Below are 17,747 nucleotides of genomic sequence, written 5' to 3' on the forward strand. Positions count from 1 at the left end.
ACGAAAAAAAGTCATAGGGATTTGAAATTTGGAGTAAAGATAGCTTGTTTTATGATAAAAAAGGAAACAATTTTTTGGGCCCGTAAAGTTGAACCGTTTCCGAGATCTCACGAGTTCTGAAAAAACCACCTCTTCGTCAAGGGGATGAAAAATCTATTTTTCATCGTACAAAGGTGCGCGGAGTAGCAAAATTTTCGAAGACTTATATTTTAATAAAAAAATATTCCTACAGCAAAAATTCGAGAAAATCGCCAAAAACTGGAAAAACAGTTTTAAGATATACACGGTTTTTTACATGATAAATCAACGTTTTTGCTTTTCTTTAATGTTTGCTTAAATATTCTCTTGTGTTCAACTGTTTTAGTTAAAACATCTTTATTATTTCTTTTTTCTGTATTTTTACCGCAATAAAAGCAATTCGAAATAAAATCGAATTATCTTGCTTTCTGATTCCTGAACTGTTTTATAGCTGATGCAATTGCGTTAGGCCTGTTGATAAACTTGCAAAATCTGCAATAAGAACGTTAGCTTCACCGGCCAAAACAAATGAATTGAGATGTAAAACCTGGGAATAAACTTCTTGAGGATTTTATTCATAATTCCTGTAAATTAACGATCAACAGCTTAATCCCATCAGCTGTAAAACAGACAGGAAGAAGAGTTAGTGAACAAAAACAAATTGTTCAGGAAGCAAAAGAATTATAATCTCTATAACTTTTACATTGAACATTTTCGTCTAAAATTAATAGTTTTGCCACTATTTGCAAAACACCACTTTCACCCCTTTCAACCCTCGGGATTTCACCCGCGGAAAAATTCAGCTGTTTTAATTATTTTTTCCCAATTTCTAATCATTTCACTTGCCTGAAAACCCCGGTTTCGCCCGGTAACTAATTTTTTTTGAAAATAAATTATTTTAGAGCTCAAAAATTAACAATTATCAGAAATTAACAATTATTTCATGCTTTTGCATTCTCGTTAAGGCATAAAATGTCCATAAAGGCTATTAAAATCGAAAAAAACAAATTTGAAAGTGCACTCTTCGCCTCTTGCTCACAAGCGGCTTAACGAATTTTTTTGGGACAAAAAGAACGAAATATCTCCTGTTTACGGTAATTAGGGTTCGCCCTTAGCGACTATCATCTGTTTGGTACTCTAACAATAAGCGTTCATTACACACTGATGACAAACATATTTTGGCGATCGGTGAGAAGACTTTCGGATCTCACCTGCAGCAGAATAATACACGTGTTGTCATGGGGAAATACAAAACGTTGAGTGAAGTTTATTCAAACATAAAATACAGAATTTTCAACTGTCAGGATAACACATGCCCAATCAAACGTGATCAGATTGATCCCAACACCCATGACACTATACAATAACCTTTTCACTGAACAGATTTAGTGAAGCCACCCCCATTAAATTTTGTCCAATATCAGTCAGTTTTACATCCAGACCAAGATCAAAAGCGGGAAATTAAAAAAAAGTTCATATGAACTTGTCGCGATAAATTTTCAGTCTCATTAGTGTCATGTATTTGACATTGGTTATTTATATCACACCACAGAAACTCGTTTAATTTATTATTTACACCAAACATAACATCATTTAAATCGAGTACAATATCATTACAGTAACGCAAATTTTGATAATTTGATAATTTAAATTTTTTTTGGAAGCGTTTTCCATTTAAAAAAGTGAGATTTTTTAATATGTAGTTTTGTAACTTTGGATCTACAAAAAAAACACATTGTAAGCTATTTTTTTAACGTTTCATAGTAGATGTATTTATTTGACTTTCACTTAAGGCTGGACAGTACACCTCTACCGTTTCGCCCGAAAACGCTTGATTTCGTTCCACGATATCTGCATTCTGAGGGAAGATGGAAAAGGGGTCGAATATTCCAGTGAAAGGTGAATGCTATAGCTAGACAATAACGCCGGGGATTATTAAAATGTTTTGAAATAATATTTTTTTCTGGGGGTAACGTGGAGGGCTGTTGGGTTGCCATATTTTGAAATAGAAAAAAGGAAACAAATATTCCTGGCGTTATTGTCTAGGTTTTAGTATTACAAACTTATCGCAATTTTTGAAATGTTTCCAACTTCGTGTATAGATAAGTTATCTTGGAAAAATAACTTAACAGTTTACCTCGTGAGCGCGAAAATTAAGTGTTGAGGATAGGCAGCCCACAATACATCAAGGCCTCTGGCAATATTTCTCCGGAGACATTAATTATAAATGGTCAATAAGCTGCTGCCGATAGGTAAGAGAGGTTAGAAAACTGTTCATTGTTATGTAGGTCATTTGCATAAACTAGTACCTCCTCATTCTCATAAATCTCTAATTGTTCTTTCCTCAATAAATAAATAATGAATGCGTTATAAATTATATTGGAAGTCATTATATTTACAACAGTTTCGGTGGGAAAAAGTGCAAAAGTTACAATGCCAGAGAGATAAATGGTATGCATTTTTTATGACCTTGTGTATTTCGCCCTAAAGGTGTCAAAATTAATATTTTTCAATCAATTTCGATGGTAAATAATGCCACCTTCGTTCGAAATAAATATAACTTTGGATTATAGGTAATAATTACACCGTTTACAAGTTTAGTTTGGATAGGAAAAGTGTTTTTTTAGCGTATTTTCCTCAATGTGAAAAATCGCTATTGGCTGCACTTTGTGGTTCGTTCGTCCGTCCGTCCGTCACACGTACTCCTTTTACACCACTGCACCGATTTGGGCGATATAGGACTCATTTGAAATGGTTTGGTCCAAGGATTCCGTGCATACCGATATTTTTTGGTTTTGCGCATACGCAGAGCCAACTTTCTTATCTATGAAGACATTTAAATGAAATGTTATACATAGGCATTTGGAATAAAGACAAATCTAAGACTAGGTGCAAAATTTGGTTTTGCGCATGCGCAATTTCAAATTTTTTATTTGTTAAGACATTTAAATGAAATTTTACATGTACGCACTTCGAATAAAAGTAAAACTAATGCAGTATCAAAAAATTTGTTTTGCGCATGCGCAATCTCAAATTTTTTATTAGAAAGCGGAAGCGAATAGTGATTAAAACATCGTAGAACGCTTGGAAAATATTCACTTCAATCAAATTTGATAGATGATATGGAAATAAGTAAAACATATACCTACATGAAAACAAAAAAAATAAAAGTTTATTTAAAAAAAAAGTAATATATGGATTGGTAATCGTGTATACACAGAATATACTTCTAGTAAAGGCAACCATATCGCATGTAGTAAAAATCAGAGATATGCGCGCAACCTCTCTTATTTATGGAGATATTTCTTTAAAATTTTAACCAAAGATGCTTTTAGTAAAAGCAAACATATCGCATATTGTAAAAATAAAATGCGCGAATGCGTAGATTTCCCAATGTAACTATCTTATTTATTCAGATATTGCTTTGAAATATTAACCACAGATGGTTTTAATAAAGAAAAACATAGCGATAGCCTTTTGAGAAGTACTGATAAATGCATGGAAAATGCGCTAAAATACGCGCCTTCGGGCGAAAACCTTTTTACTTGTTTCACATTCCCTTTGAAATATGTACCTACTAATCATATATTTTTGATTAGTAGGTAACTATGGCACATGTATGTTTTAAATTTACCTGACACTGCAGCCGAGGTAACATCCAATTCGTTGCTTTCGGGGTTCTCAGTGTATATTACGTCCTCTGCATTACACATTCTACACTTGGTCGTTATAACACTCACAAATCCTATCCGTCGCTCTTTGATAATATCTACATCTCGCAAACTACAGTTAAAGCCCTTATGGTTTATAGATTGGAGTTGTTCAAAAAAATATTTAATATCTACTATTCTCCGTCCAGTGATAGTAGACTTTTTTACCTCGCGAATGTCATCACTAACATTGTATTCTGATTCTACTAACAACTCTTCTAAGTCATCTGAGTTGTTATCAGTGTCCTGTGTGCACATTTCTATATCATCACAATTCACTTGAGTATCAGGACTACTACCCCTAACAAAGTTGTCATTACTTTTCTCTGAATCATCAGAACTATAGTTATCAAATACGAATTCGGATGCCGCTGAAAAGCTATTTTTCATTTTTTCTATTTGGACTTGCATTTTTTTTCATTGTTACGCTTTTACGTTTCGTTGATTTTGATGGATGTCGTCCGTATTTTCTTCCCATTTTTACCAAATCCACACAAATTAGATAATAGATGATTCGAAAAGTATTTTGCTTCGTTGTCTGTACTTAGGGATGTCAATGGACACGAAATACTGAAGAGTGCAACACGGAATCACAATGTGGATAATACCAGTAAAACAAAATAACAATCCAGTACCGTTAGTAAAAATACAGAGAAAAAAAATTTAATTACTAATCAGTCCCCTTTGCAGTCTGGTCTGACTAGTGATGTTGATGGAAATTTTACACTTTGTAACTTACAAAAATGACGGTAAAATTACAGGGAAATTTCAGAAACCCTATAAATTACTGAAATCTTTGAAATTTATGAAATTTATTAAGTTTCATAAATTACATAAATTACGGTAACTTACGTGAAATTTCATCAAGGTTAACGAGTTTCATTTTACCCCTCCCATTGCTTTTATTGGAATTATGTTGCATTGTGCTTACGGCTTACCGCGTGTCGCCTTGTGTAATTGTGCTGACTTTAGTTTTGCGTACCTATGCCTATGCGTCTCTTGTGTGTTGTGTTGACGAATCAGTAAAATAATATACCTAATCTATTGGATTCAACGAACAAGGTATCTAAATTAAATTATTAATGTTGTCACAAAATTAAGATCACATAAATCTGGTAGAACGTAGAAGTACCTATTTAACAAGTAGGTAGACAGACTTAACCCGACGTTAACTATCTGTGAAATCATATGATTATATTTATTCTACTATGTCAATGCGGTAAATTTTTAAGAAAAATAAATTGCGTTTCTACCAGATATGTGTATGATATAATATATCACGTTTTTTATGATAAATAAATACAATGATGTATCAGAAACGTCAAATTTAACGTGCAGGTTATCTGTCAAAAAACGTTATTTTGCATTGTTTAGTATAGGCAAAATAACGTTTTCTACAAATAACCTGCACGTTAAATTTAACGTTTCTGAATTCTGATACATTACAGGGCTGAATCTCGAATATTTTTCCAGCATTATGGTTAAACCAAGGTCTTCAGTGTGGATGTATTTTGAAGAATGTATAGATAGTAATAAAAAAACAACATGTGTTCAATGCAAATTTTGCAAAGAAAAATATTCAAAAAATTCCACTAGGATGAAAATCCTATTGGAAATTGCATGAAAGCCCCCACCAGTATTCGCTCTAAAATGACAGCTTCATCGCGTACGTCTAGTCCTAGTACTAGTACTAGTACTACTAGTTGTAGTCGTCATGAGAGTAATGTTGAAAAAAATACAGTACGCACTTTATCTGCCGTTACACCCGTTAAAAAATCAAATTACATTTCTAACAAACAAAGATCCATGGTAGAAAGTTTTGTAGACGTAATGAAAGTAGAAGAACATCAACAACTGACAGCCTTATTTGCAAAGGCAGTGTTTACTAGTAATACACCACTATCAATTACAGAAAACAGAAACTGGAAACTATTCTTTAAAAGACTGAGACCCTCCTTTACGTTACCTGGGCGATATCTGTTATCACATCGTCTACTTGACGAAGAATTTGAGAGAGTACAAATTCATGTGGAGGAAACTTTGAACATTTCAGAAAATTTGGCCCTTCAGTGTGATGGGTGGTCAAATTTAAGAAACGAAAGTGTCATTAACGTTATCATCACAACCCCGCGCCCTTTATTTGTCAAGTCTGTTTTAAGTGGCACTGCAAGTCATACTGCTACCTATTTAGAAGGTATCATGTTAGAGATAATCGAGAAATATGGGTCACATAAATTTAGCGCAATAGTTACCGACAATGCCGCTAATATGCGTAAAGCAGCACGTAACATACAAGAGAAATATCCCCATATTGTGTCATATGGTTGTATGGCACACACTCTTCATTTGATGTGCTCAGATATATTGCGAGTAGAATCTGTTGAGCAGATCATTGTGTCTGTTAAGAATATTGTTAAGACCATAATGTCCAGTCAGATATTGCGAGCAAAACTAGAAGAAATAAAAAAGGACATGAAACTTACAACTTCGTTAAGTATGCCTGTCAAAACAAGGTGGGGTTCACATGTTAAATCAATGGAAGATCTCGTTAAGTGCAAATTTGCCTTGCAAAGACTTAGTATAACAGAAGACACACAAAAAGTTGTTCATACTATAAAACCCGTTATCCTAAGTGAGGATTTTTGGGTCAGTGTGGAGGGTGTAATAAACCTTTTAAAGCCCATAACACAAAGTATAACACTTCTGGAAGGTGATAGTCCTTCTATTCATTTAGTGTGCAAATCCTTCAATGCAATAAATTTAGAATTTGATTCTAATTTACAACTGCTAAAATTACAAGAAACGGAGAGGAATAACATATTACAAAAATTTTCAGAAAGGCAGCAGTATGCAATGCAACCTGTCCACATGGCTGCTGATCTGTTAAATCCTCACTCTGTTGGCTCATACTTGTCAAGTGAACAAAAAATGCGTGCTATGAAGTTTATTAATGGTTTGGCAAAAGACATGATGTTGCCAACTGCAATAGCAGAATTAGGTCACTACATGGGCAAACTCCATTTCTTTGCAGAGAATTTTTTGTGGGAAGTACTACCTACGGTTGATGCAATAACTTGGTGGAAAGGTTATTGTGGAGATCTCTCACTTTCAAAATTAGCTGTACGGATTCTCACAATGCCATGTACATCAGCTGCCACCGAAAGAAGCTTTAGCACTCAAAGTTTAATTCACACAAACAGAAGAAATAGGTTAACAAGCAAAAGAGCTATAAAACTAAATTATATTCAGCACAACAGTAAATTGTTTAGTTCTCAAGAACCTACGACGGTTCAGGATGACAGAAACTTCCAGCATCAGCAATCAAATATTAATAACCCTGAAGCACCACCTACTAGCAGTTCCAAAGAAAAGTACTCACGAAAATCATTCTCAACCAATCAAGTTTGTTCAGAGAGTTCTGATTCTGACTCTGTAAGTTACATAGGTACAGTACAGCACCTGTATGTCCTATTACAATTTATTTTCTGTATAGAATATTTCGTGGACGTCGGATATAGAAGGAAATGGAAACTCTGACGATGACTTTAGTTACAATGATACCCCGTCTGATGCAGAAGAGGAGCATATTGATGAAACTCCCCAAACCAAAGGACAGAAACGCAAACGCGATACTACTTGTCTACTTAGTGCAAGTCATATTGCTGGTTCCGACAGTAAAGATGATTCATTAGAAGTACTGGTAATATAAGTGAACAAGTACCTTTTCCGATATATTATATTATTTTACTTTCAGAACTGCAGTATACATAATGCAGATGAGTCCGTATATGATCCTGATCCCCAAGAATCCCTACTCGAATCTGATCTTCAGTCAATAAGCTGTAAGTCGTTTTACAAAGAAACAATACCGATAACACGCAGAAAGTAGCGTAAAGTACAAGTACAAGTGATTCAACCATTTTAGTTAATTAAAGAAGACTGTGAATTTCTTTTTTATTAGTTTGATAAGTAGTTCATTTGTTTCGTGCTATAGCATAAGTTTATGTCTATTATACAATGTTACTTTGGGTTAGGAGTTTAAGTTTTTAGTTTTTCTTATGTTGATTTACAATATACCTACTTCTAAACGTATTACCCATGAGTCTTTTCCAGCAAAGTATCAAACATCCACACTACACAATAAAATATCTTCCAAAACTCGTATATTTCATAAATTTCATAAATTACAGACAAAACTGTAAGTTACGTCATAAATTACGTGGTAAGTTACAAAAAGATAAATTTCATGAAATTAAACATCACTAAGTCTGACTCGATTTGGAAACACTAAGTATTGCAACTTTATGAATCCACAAAACAATATTCAAAGTTCTATTAGCAATAAAAAAATAACCCGAATGGCAAAGTGAAACGAAAGACTTCTATTCCACGCTAAAATAGATAGGTAATGTAAGAATAATGATCCATACGAAACCGCTTTCTTTTTAGATGGAGCGTAGCTGTGTAATATTACCATTGAATAAAATTCGATGATATTGTGTCTTTATCATTTATAATTGGCAACCTCAAAGGAATCAGCAATCTGGTGATAAGTTTACACTTATCGCGCATACGGGCCCGATTCGGCCGCACGCGCTGCTCGTTTTATACAGATAGAAAATGTGTATTATAATAGGCAACTTTACATACTCCGTTCTGAAGTGAAAATCATGTACTGTCTAGCCTTAACCCATGATAAAAGATATAAAACCTGGAATCAAAATTTAAGTAATAATTTTGACAATATACTGACGATTGCAAATGCCCAATTATTCTTAAAAATCGAATTATCTTCAAAACTACTAGCTTTTCGGTTATTAAAAAAGACGTACAATTACCCATAGAATTCAAAAATGTATTCAAATACAGAGGGTTCTATTTAAAAAAATGTACCATTTTGGCACCCTACTTGGTAGTGACTGTATGGAAATATTGCAGCCAATATTCTAGAAATCCAGATAGACAGGGGAGCGATAAAAGATTGCTCACCGGCGAAAAGAAATGACGGCAGATGTGATGCATTCTTTCTGCGAAATAGAATGTGTCTTCTTGAGAATATTCCTTTAACTGCAAAAAATTGCTTATTTCCGAATGTTTTTAAAATGTTACCCAAAATCGTCCTGCAACCTTAATTTTCATGCTTACTTTCTGTCAGGAAGTTTTAGTTTCCATGACAGAGGCAGAGCAGACAACGTTTACTGCCGCTTGTCACTTTACTGGCCGCACCTGTCACTTTACCGGCCGGACGGTCACTTTACCGGCCGCATTTGTGACATTTCCAAATGTCTATAATGACTCCTTTCATCACTGACAGATTCTATATAACAATTGAAATTTTATATTAAAATACGATTTTGGGTAAAATTTAATACAAAACTCGTCAGTAAAATGACATTACCTGACTCGGAAGTTAAAGTAGGTACTCAGCCCCTTGAGGTCTCGCACTTCAATATTTCCTCGCCAGTAATGTATCATAAAATTGCACTCGGTCTGTGATATGAAATGCGTTAAAGCGGAAACGGTTCAAATTTAAAATTGGCAGATACTGTAACCTTCACAAAATGTACTGCGAAGTCTGTGGGAATACACAAAATTGGTAGTGTGCCCAAATTTTTGAATTTACCTGACACAAGCTCTTATGCCGGGCATTCCTTTCGTCGAACTTCGGCAAGTATTTTTACTAATTCTGGAGAAGAAGCGGCACGGAGGTGGACTTCTGCTTATTTGTTCAACATTATGTGGAACAGTCGCAAAGTTCCAAAGTCGATGTCGCCAAAAAAATTTTAGGCAGTCGATTATCAAGACACCGAACGGACTAATAAATCACTAGTGGTTCGGTAACAATGTATATTGTGTATTTAATATGACAACTAATTAGCAATAATTATTGTTCTATTTTTCAAAACAGATTTACTTTGAATCGACTCCTACCTACGACTGTCCCATTGATAGGCGGCTCTTCTATTTTATCTTTATGGAATCCTTAGGCCATGATATGGCCACTAACAGCGACTATAATCTCAGTATTATCAACCAGTCGTAAATAAATTATATTGTGAGCTGTCGGCTGTAATAAATCAAGTATATCTGCTTCGTTAATTAGTTATATAAATAATACATTTTTTCAATATTGTTAGTAATCGGGTAACTACACTGTTCTAAGTACGTGGTTTAGAGGGGAATCCTATCGTCTTTGCACATTCGGATAAAAGGCAGGCCAATTCAGTTCATGCACAAGTTGTAAGCTACAAATCTATGAAGATGTACAAGAAAGTGTTCGTTTTAGCTGTAGTTTTGTCCGTAGTATTTGCAATGGGGTCAGCCGCATCCTTTCAAGGAGAATCTATGGGTGGGTGTAAACACTTATGTATGATTTTAAAAAACGATGATCAAGTTTGACGAATGATTTAAAATGTTCGAATTTGGACAAGTTCTCTTCCACTTGTAATAATTATCCTATTATTTTTCTAATGTTGTATTATTAATAGGTCAGATCGTTCGTGAGAAACGAAGCACTCCTCTATGCAAGGTATCCTGCGAAGAAGATTGCCGTTTGAAAGGGAAAACGGGAGGCGATTGCATTAACGGATTTTGCGTATGTCCGGATTAAAAATAATCTAAAAATGCTTGCTTTCAAGTGTTACAAATAAAAAAGCGAGTAAAAAAGCTTCATTATATAAATGTTTTGTTTTTATGTAGATTGCGGTCAATAGGTTATAATGACGGTCATACGGATACCGTACTCCAGCCAAATAAATGTATTCCTTTACAAGTAATCTTTTCTTCTTGTTGTGTACACAAACACTAAATATATTTAAATGTGTCATATGCAAGCATTAAACGGCATAGGTCAGTTGAGATACACAGGGTTATCATTGAACTGTGAACAACCACATGCCACCTGAGCCCCACATTCCGGATTATTTGTTGAATATCATCATTCGTTTTTGTTTCACATCCAAAAAATCGCCACTCCTCGCTCTGGTATTTCTATCAACCAACCGTCCTAGCTGCACCTCTTCGGCAGTTCTGATGGCCGTGTCTACATCGTGTCATGCCATAAAGACAATGTGTCAAGCCAGCTCTTATTGCCAAAGTCGAAGATGACGCTAATGAATTCCAAGACTAGAACTATGCACTTTGTTTCTGTGCGTGTGGGGCTGTACAAACTTTATACCATTTCTTTGTATTTTTTTTTAATTTTTAACCCCTTTATTTTGTCAACTTTTTGAATTTCCGTTACAAGTTTGACTCGTTAGATGGCACTGTGTCTTTCCTTGAATATCATCGTGTATTAAATTACAGTGCATTTTTAACGTGCGTAGTTAGCATATGTTTTAAACAAGCCACCTGTTACCACAGTCGTCTATAATTACAAGCCATGCTGAGAAGTTTGGCAACGTTGTTCGAAAGTCAATCGGTGGGCTGATTTAAGTTTTAATGGCGTCTTGTTGCTCGTGAAAAATGGCATTTTTCCTCTCTCCTGTGTTTCGCCTTGGTGGTTTTAATACCGAAGGTAAATACTTAGGCAGTTTACAATTGTGCATAAATATTTTATTTATTTACAAAAATGACTTTAAAATTCGGAACGCTGTAAATTGGTAACTGCATCATAATGTGCTTTCCATCGAGATCTCCGAAATTGGTGAACTTCTGTCGAAAGAGGTCGAGGTGAAGCACACGCTTGAGCACTTAATTTCGGCAAAAGGACAGTAAATCGCTGTGCATCAGCGAGGTTTTATCAACGACCAGGTGCGATTCGGAATTGCAGACTTTAAGCCAGTCGCTACTCCTTCAGAACACCGACTTGACATGTCCGTGCTAGAATACCTGAAATACAAACTAATAAAATAATAATTGTATTATTTCACGATAAACACATACCGTACTTACGTACCACGTAGTTTGTAGGTCATATTTGAGCTTGTACAGGTACTTTGAACAATTGCAAGTGCTTGTAAAGGGTCCAGTAACGCGTAGCTTGCTTTGGAGGTTATGACAACAAATCGATATATTTCGTTTAGCAACTTACCTGAATAATAATTTCTTTTCATTCCATACGGAGTAACACAAATTGTCGCAATCTCGCTCTGTTAAAACAGGTAAATAGGAATATTACACCCAAAACACATATAAAATACACCTAAAATTTGTCAAGTTGAATTAGGAAATCGGCCTACCATGCAGTGTTGGCATAATTCTCAGCACTGCTTGTAAATATAGATGGTTGAGCTGTTACGTAATGAGTACATGTGGGGCTATATTTTTAATTGTTCTCGACAACCTGTGTTTCCATTACTAACGTATATCCTGTTAGTTTAACTGTAAACTGTTTTGTTCAATTGCTTTATTAAGAAATCTTGGCACATGTCACCATTTAACAATCCAAGGTTTTCTTGACTTTTTTCATCTCACATTGTAAGTACGCTTTATTTGATTACAAATGTCTAAATTAAATGTGGTTCCACTGAGGAAAAGTCGCGATTGGCACTCGAAATAGCTGGACTTCCAAATAAATAGTTGAATTTACGTTCGCCTAACAAATACCATCGATTTAACCCTAACGAAGGCCGATTACTTCCCATCAATTAAGTAAAGTTAACGTTTGACATGTTCAGCAACTCCAACTCGTCTCGCTCCGATCGATGTTGAAATCCAATGAGCTCAGGACCGCCCACTGCACGCAGCAATTCGAGTTTCGGTTCGGCCAATCACAGGTAGGTAGGTTTCAACGCGACTTTTTCGTCACCCTCCAAGTAGACTGTGCACGGACCGCGCATAAAACAGAAAATGACACTGTTCTTCGGAAATCTCGCAATCCTCCTAATTTTCTCTGGAGTGCCGTGAAGGATCGTCTTCGATGTAGTGGCTGGATGGAGATGTCTTCGCTCGGTTCTTTCTCTTGATTTTCTTAAAAAAGTCGCCTCAATTCACTATTACAAGAAAACGCGCTTATGATTTACGGGCGCGACTGGTACAGACGTTGCTCCGTGAAAAGACGGCTTTTGTTAATTCGACAGCGATAGCGAGCACAGACGGATTCAAATCGTTCTACTAGCTCTAAATGAATTATTTACAATGACTCGGACTTTGACCTTAGCGTTAATACTCGATATTTATATGCAGTTTTTTCCCTAATTTACATTATGGTGAACACAATTCTATTTACGCCGCGATTATTACTTATATTTAATTTCCTTTCTGGTGGCCATATTTAAAATCCACATTCGGATACAATCAACAATGAACTGAAATAAATTCCTTTAGATACAATAATCTCATTCATCGGGATTCGTACTTGGGAGTCATGATTATACCTATTTAGACTTAACATTTTAATTACGTAAAAATGAACGTCTAAACAGAAATACTATTACAAGCTGTCAAGTTTTTCCGCGGGTAAACTCGAAAAAACTGCTGACAGGTGCTGTCATACAGTTTTTCCATCTATGGGGATTTACGATAATTCAACCGGGTTGGTAGATTTTGCTATGGTTACAATTATTGCCACAATTGTTTCTATGGTGCATTTTGACATCCGTGAGCTACAGTTTTCTGGAGGGCGCTTCAAACTCAGCATTTGCTATTGCTGACTGGTTATCTTCAAACACGACGAAAGACTGTTTCTCACGAATCTTCAATTCTTCCAACAGCTCCCTTAGAGTGGCTTTATATAGTCACTGCCAGATACTGTAACATGACAACCTGTACTGCGAAACCTATGGGAATACACAAAATTGGTAGTGTACCCAAAATTTTGAATTTACTTGACACAAGCTCTTATGCCAGGCATTGCTTTCGTTGAACTTCGACAATATTTTTACTAATTCTGGAGAAGATATGACTGATATATATATTATGCCGCACGGAGGTGCTTATTTGCTCAACATTATATGGAACAGTCGCAAGGTTCCAAAGTCGATGTCGCCAAAGAATTTTAGTGATTGTCAAGACACCGAACGGACAAATAAATCACTAGAGCCAATGTGGTTCAGCAACAATGTTATTTGTGTATTTAATATTACGATTAATTAAAAATAAATATTGTTCTTATCAAGCAGTCGCACATCAATTATATTGTGAGCTGTCAGCTGCAATAAATCAAGTATATCTGCTTTGCTAATCAATTATAGAAATAATACATTTTTTCAATTGTTAGTAATCGGGTAACTAGCAAGTCTCTGAGTAACTACACTGTTCTAAGTACGTGGTTTATAGGGGAATCCTAACGTATTTACACATCAGGATAAAAAGCAGGAGAATTCGGTTCATGCACCAGTTGTAAGCTTACAAATCTCTGAAGATGTACAAGAAAGTGTTCGTTTTAGCTGTAGTTTTGTCCGTAGTATTTGCAATCGGGTCAGCCGCATCCTTTCAAGGAGAATCTATGGGTGGGTGTAACATTTATGTATGATTTTAAAAAACGATGATCAACCAATGATTAAAAATGTTCGAATTTGGTTCTTCCACTTGTAATAATTATCCTATTATTTTTATAATGTTGTATTATTAATAGGTCAGGCCGTTCGTGCGAAACGAAGCAATCCTCTATGCAATGTATCCTGCGAAGAATATTGCAGTTTCAAAGAGAAAACGAGACGCAATTGCGTTAACCGATTTTGCGCATGTCCGGATTAAATAATCTAAAAAGGTTTGCTTTCAAGTGTTACAAATAAAAAAGCTACATTATATAAATGTTTTGTTTTTATGTCGATTGCGTTTAGTAGGTAATAATGGACGGTCATACGGATACTAGGGTAGTCTTACTCCAGTCAAATAAATGTTTTCCTTTACCAGTAATCTTTTCTTCTTGTTGTGTAGGTGTAGACAAAACACAATGCAAAATGCCGAGATTTTACAGCTAAATTGGGTCCACGATTTTTAGGACCCTCGGAGTGGAGTGGTGTATGTGAGCCATGAATTTAAGATGATTAAGGGAAGGCCGCTGGTATTTGGCAGTTGGCACGTACAAAATTTCAAACCTCACTTTGAACCCGAAGATCATTCAACTTTGGTTTGATTGTGCACAGAACCACCGTGGCTATTTTATTGGATTTTTTAACCTGATTTGACTTTGATGTTCCTTTACCGTTCCTTAGTCTTAGAACCGTTTGGTTCTTCTGTAATAATTACGTACGATATTACCTTCCAAAAAACAACGTGTTTTTGGAACTACTGCTGATTAAACAACACTGTGAAATGAATCATGAATATTGAGAGCCATATAAGCGTGTAAAAGTATTCAAAGTGTGCCACCTAAAACTATACTGCTCTAATTCTGCAAATAGTTTGTTAGAATATACTAGATATAAACCAATTAAACAATGAAACCTTACGTACTAATACTTAGACCAAGAAATGTTATTTTGAAAAACAATTAAGCACAGAAGCAGTATCCGCCAGCGCAAGCCCCGGTGTTTTTGCCATTTAATATGCAATGTGCTCTGCATGCTTCATTGTATGACTTCGGATCATTAGGTCTAGACGATGCAGCTTGGCAGGAAATTTCGCGTTTAGATCGCACCATCAACCCTGTAAAGAACACAAACCATTAAAAGATGTCTTTAATTCGAAAACCGTCTTAAATAGGTACCTCCTTCATAAGATGGAGCAGAATTGGTTACTACGCTGCATGTTATTAATAAAATAAATGCAAGAACTAAGATTTGGTTCTTCATGATGTTGTTGCAATGTTGCAGATGGATTGTAAGTGAACTGTTTCGATATTACGAGTATATGACTCCGACTGGTAAGTAATCCCAGCATTTTAAAAAATCCCCTGCAATAACCAAAATAATTGATACGGGAAACTACTGAGAGTGAGATTCATTGTTTGATAACAGATATAAATTTTTCCTTGATGTGCTACTCAAATTGTAAATAATACTGATAAAGTTTATTTTAAAAACTTATCATACAGCGGGCGCTTTATATAATTATGACTAATATTATTTACGAGAGTAAGTAGGTATCTATTGAAAACAAATCCATTATAAAGCTCCAAGTGATTGCAAGTGGTTAGGCAATTAAAAATGCACGGGTGGAAAAACTGATTATGCCCCTATGCATGTTACTAGTGAATTCCCAGAATTATTCCATAGCCTAATATTTATTTCGATTTTACAAAAGGTGCTTAAAATGATCACCATTCCTTTCCAAATTCCAGCAGTGAACCGAATCGAAATCTTTATTCCTTTAGAAATGAAAACCTATTGAGGACCGGAACCCGTATTATTTTTTTCGGTTCTTTTTGGTATTTTACGGTTCTTAACAGGTTATTGAAAGTTGAAAGACACGCCGGCAAACACATTCTGAAAATAGGTAAAATATTACCCTACGATTGCCGTCGGGGGATTATAGATACGTTTTTTATAAGGTGTCGAAATTGAAAGCAGTTCGGGTGGCGGTAGTGGTAATTTAGCCACTATTGTAAATGTAAATAATAAAAGGAGGGGCGAGGTTTTAGAAAATAAAAATAAAAAATAATACCCCATACATAATTCTTTTACATAAGTTTTTGCGTATTTTTTCTATTTTTCATTAATAAATTAAGTTTAAATGCATATTTCCCTCTTCTCCCTTTATTAAGCGGCAGAGCAAAGCGATGCAAGCATTATAGGGGAGTCGAAGGTGTCCGTCTGTCCGTCTGTACGTGAACACGATAACTGTCAAACGCTTGGACCGATTTGGCTTAAACTTTGCACAGTTGACCTATAATAAGCCTGTTGAAAATGGATCAAATCCAATGATTGGGGTCACACCGTGGTGCTCTGCCGCTTTTTTAAACGCTCTTTATGGGTTTATTCCCCTTGCCGTTGTAAATAGCTACACTGACGATACGTCACGTTTTGGTATTCATGACTTTTGACATCTTTTCACACCTATGAATTAATAAATTGTTATAATGAATTTTTTAATACCATACTTTCTAAAAGACTAGAACCGAAAATAACCGTTATAGATCGAAAAAAATGCGCAAAACCGATCGTTATTTTTTTAGAACCGAAACCGGACCGGAACCGTCATAAATATTTTCGCTTAAATATAAACAGAACAGGAACCGATATTTCATTTGCGTTCTGGTCTCTGCTTTCCAGGCACAAATTAACTTAATTTTACGATACCACTCTCCGTTTACAGTTTCCTAAAGCAAATGGCTCCACTTATCCTCCTTCTTGACATACCTACCCAAATGTCAACCTCTTGGAGATCTAAAGGTATTTTAAGAAAAATGTGCGGATTTTCTGCTGCCCAAACTGACAAATGTACCCATGCTTCGTTTGAACAAAATGTTAAGTACAACAGATTGTTGTTTTTTAAGCGTACTGTGAACCATGCAATATTGCACTTAACGACTGCGGTAGTAGGGAAGAAATTTTGTATGGATACATGTGTAATACTACTTTTTAAGCTTTGTGGCAAGTGCCAGTTGTTACTATAAAAAGTTTTATTTTTAAGTTGTTTGCTAGTTGGCAGGTTCTTAGGTGACATCCTTCCTCCGCAACTCCCGGTTCATTGCCTCTCCCTACATCCCAACGTAGTCGATCCTCTTCTACAAATCAGCATTTTCCATTGTTTTGGGTGTTTTTTTTGTATCAGAGTAGTTAAAAATTTGTGGGAAAAAGTGCTCACCTTCAAATTTATATTTCTGCCCTGTATACAAGCTGTCATTTAATTATTCGTATTCGATATCTTATATGTTGGTAGCACTGTATAGAACGTAACCGCTAGATTTCGACTGGGGTTTGGGCTGGTTTTTTTTTTTGGGGATCCACCGTCGGAATCAGGAAGTATCTACTCAATAACGAAGAATGCAAGTAATAAACTGTATACATGTAATAGAATGCGAGAATGCACAACATACACTCTAAACCCTAAATTCATTACCTTGCTAGCTCACCGGATGTGTTACGGCTGAAGGTCATGGAGCGGGCTGAGCAAAATGGTTCGGTGCAGTCTCCCATTTGCGACACATTTACGTCTCGGATGTGGACCAACATGAATCTTCCGACGACTTCG

General features: G+C 35.5%; 1 protein-coding gene and 2 long non-coding RNA genes across 3 annotated transcripts; 2 read left to right on the forward strand and 1 right to left on the reverse strand.

Moving 5' to 3' along the window:
* Positions 1–5,352: 5,352 nt before the first annotated feature.
* LOC116167597 lies at positions 5,353–7,933 on the forward strand. Its single transcript, XM_031482992.1, has 3 exons — positions 5,353–7,160; positions 7,222–7,428; positions 7,483–7,933. Exons 1-3 carry the CDS (start codon positions 5,379–5,381, stop codon positions 7,615–7,617), a joined length of 2,124 nt encoding a protein of 707 aa, XP_031338852.1. The 5' UTR covers positions 5,353–5,378; the 3' UTR covers positions 7,618–7,933.
* A 1,861-nt stretch (positions 7,934–9,794) lies between these two features.
* On the forward strand, positions 9,795–10,504 carry LOC116168660. Its single transcript, XR_004144806.1, has 3 exons — positions 9,795–9,809; positions 9,866–10,077; positions 10,217–10,504. It is a non-coding gene; the product is annotated as an uncharacterized LOC116168660 (long non-coding RNA).
* A 1,360-nt stretch (positions 10,505–11,864) lies between these two features.
* On the reverse strand, positions 11,865–15,553 carry LOC116169671. The gene is made up of 3 exons (XR_004145026.1): positions 15,322–15,553; positions 12,103–15,260; positions 11,865–12,050 (listed from the first exon to the last, which is right to left on the reverse strand). It is a non-coding gene; the product is annotated as an uncharacterized LOC116169671 (long non-coding RNA).
* Positions 15,554–17,747: the final 2,194 nt, after the last annotated feature.

The sequence above is a fragment of the Photinus pyralis genome, unplaced genomic scaffold, assembly GCF_008802855.1.
Source record: "Photinus pyralis isolate 1611_PpyrPB1 unplaced genomic scaffold, Ppyr1.3 Ppyr1.4_LG4, whole genome shotgun sequence".
Taxonomy (NCBI): Eukaryota; Metazoa; Arthropoda; class Insecta; order Coleoptera; family Lampyridae; genus Photinus; species Photinus pyralis.

Bases quoted from the DNA above. Each gene is read 5' to 3' on its own strand.
- LOC116167597 (XM_031482992.1), top strand. From the start codon at position 5,379: ATGACAGCTTCATCGCGTACGTCTAGTCCTAGTACTAGTACTAGTACT. The intron at 7,161-7,221 runs GTAAGTTACATA...TTTTCTGTATAG, and splicing joins AGAGTTCTGATTCTGACTCT to AATATTTCGTGGACGTCGGA. The intron at 7,429-7,482 runs GTAATATAAGTG...TTTTACTTTCAG, and splicing joins ATGATTCATTAGAAGTACTG to AACTGCAGTATACATAATGC.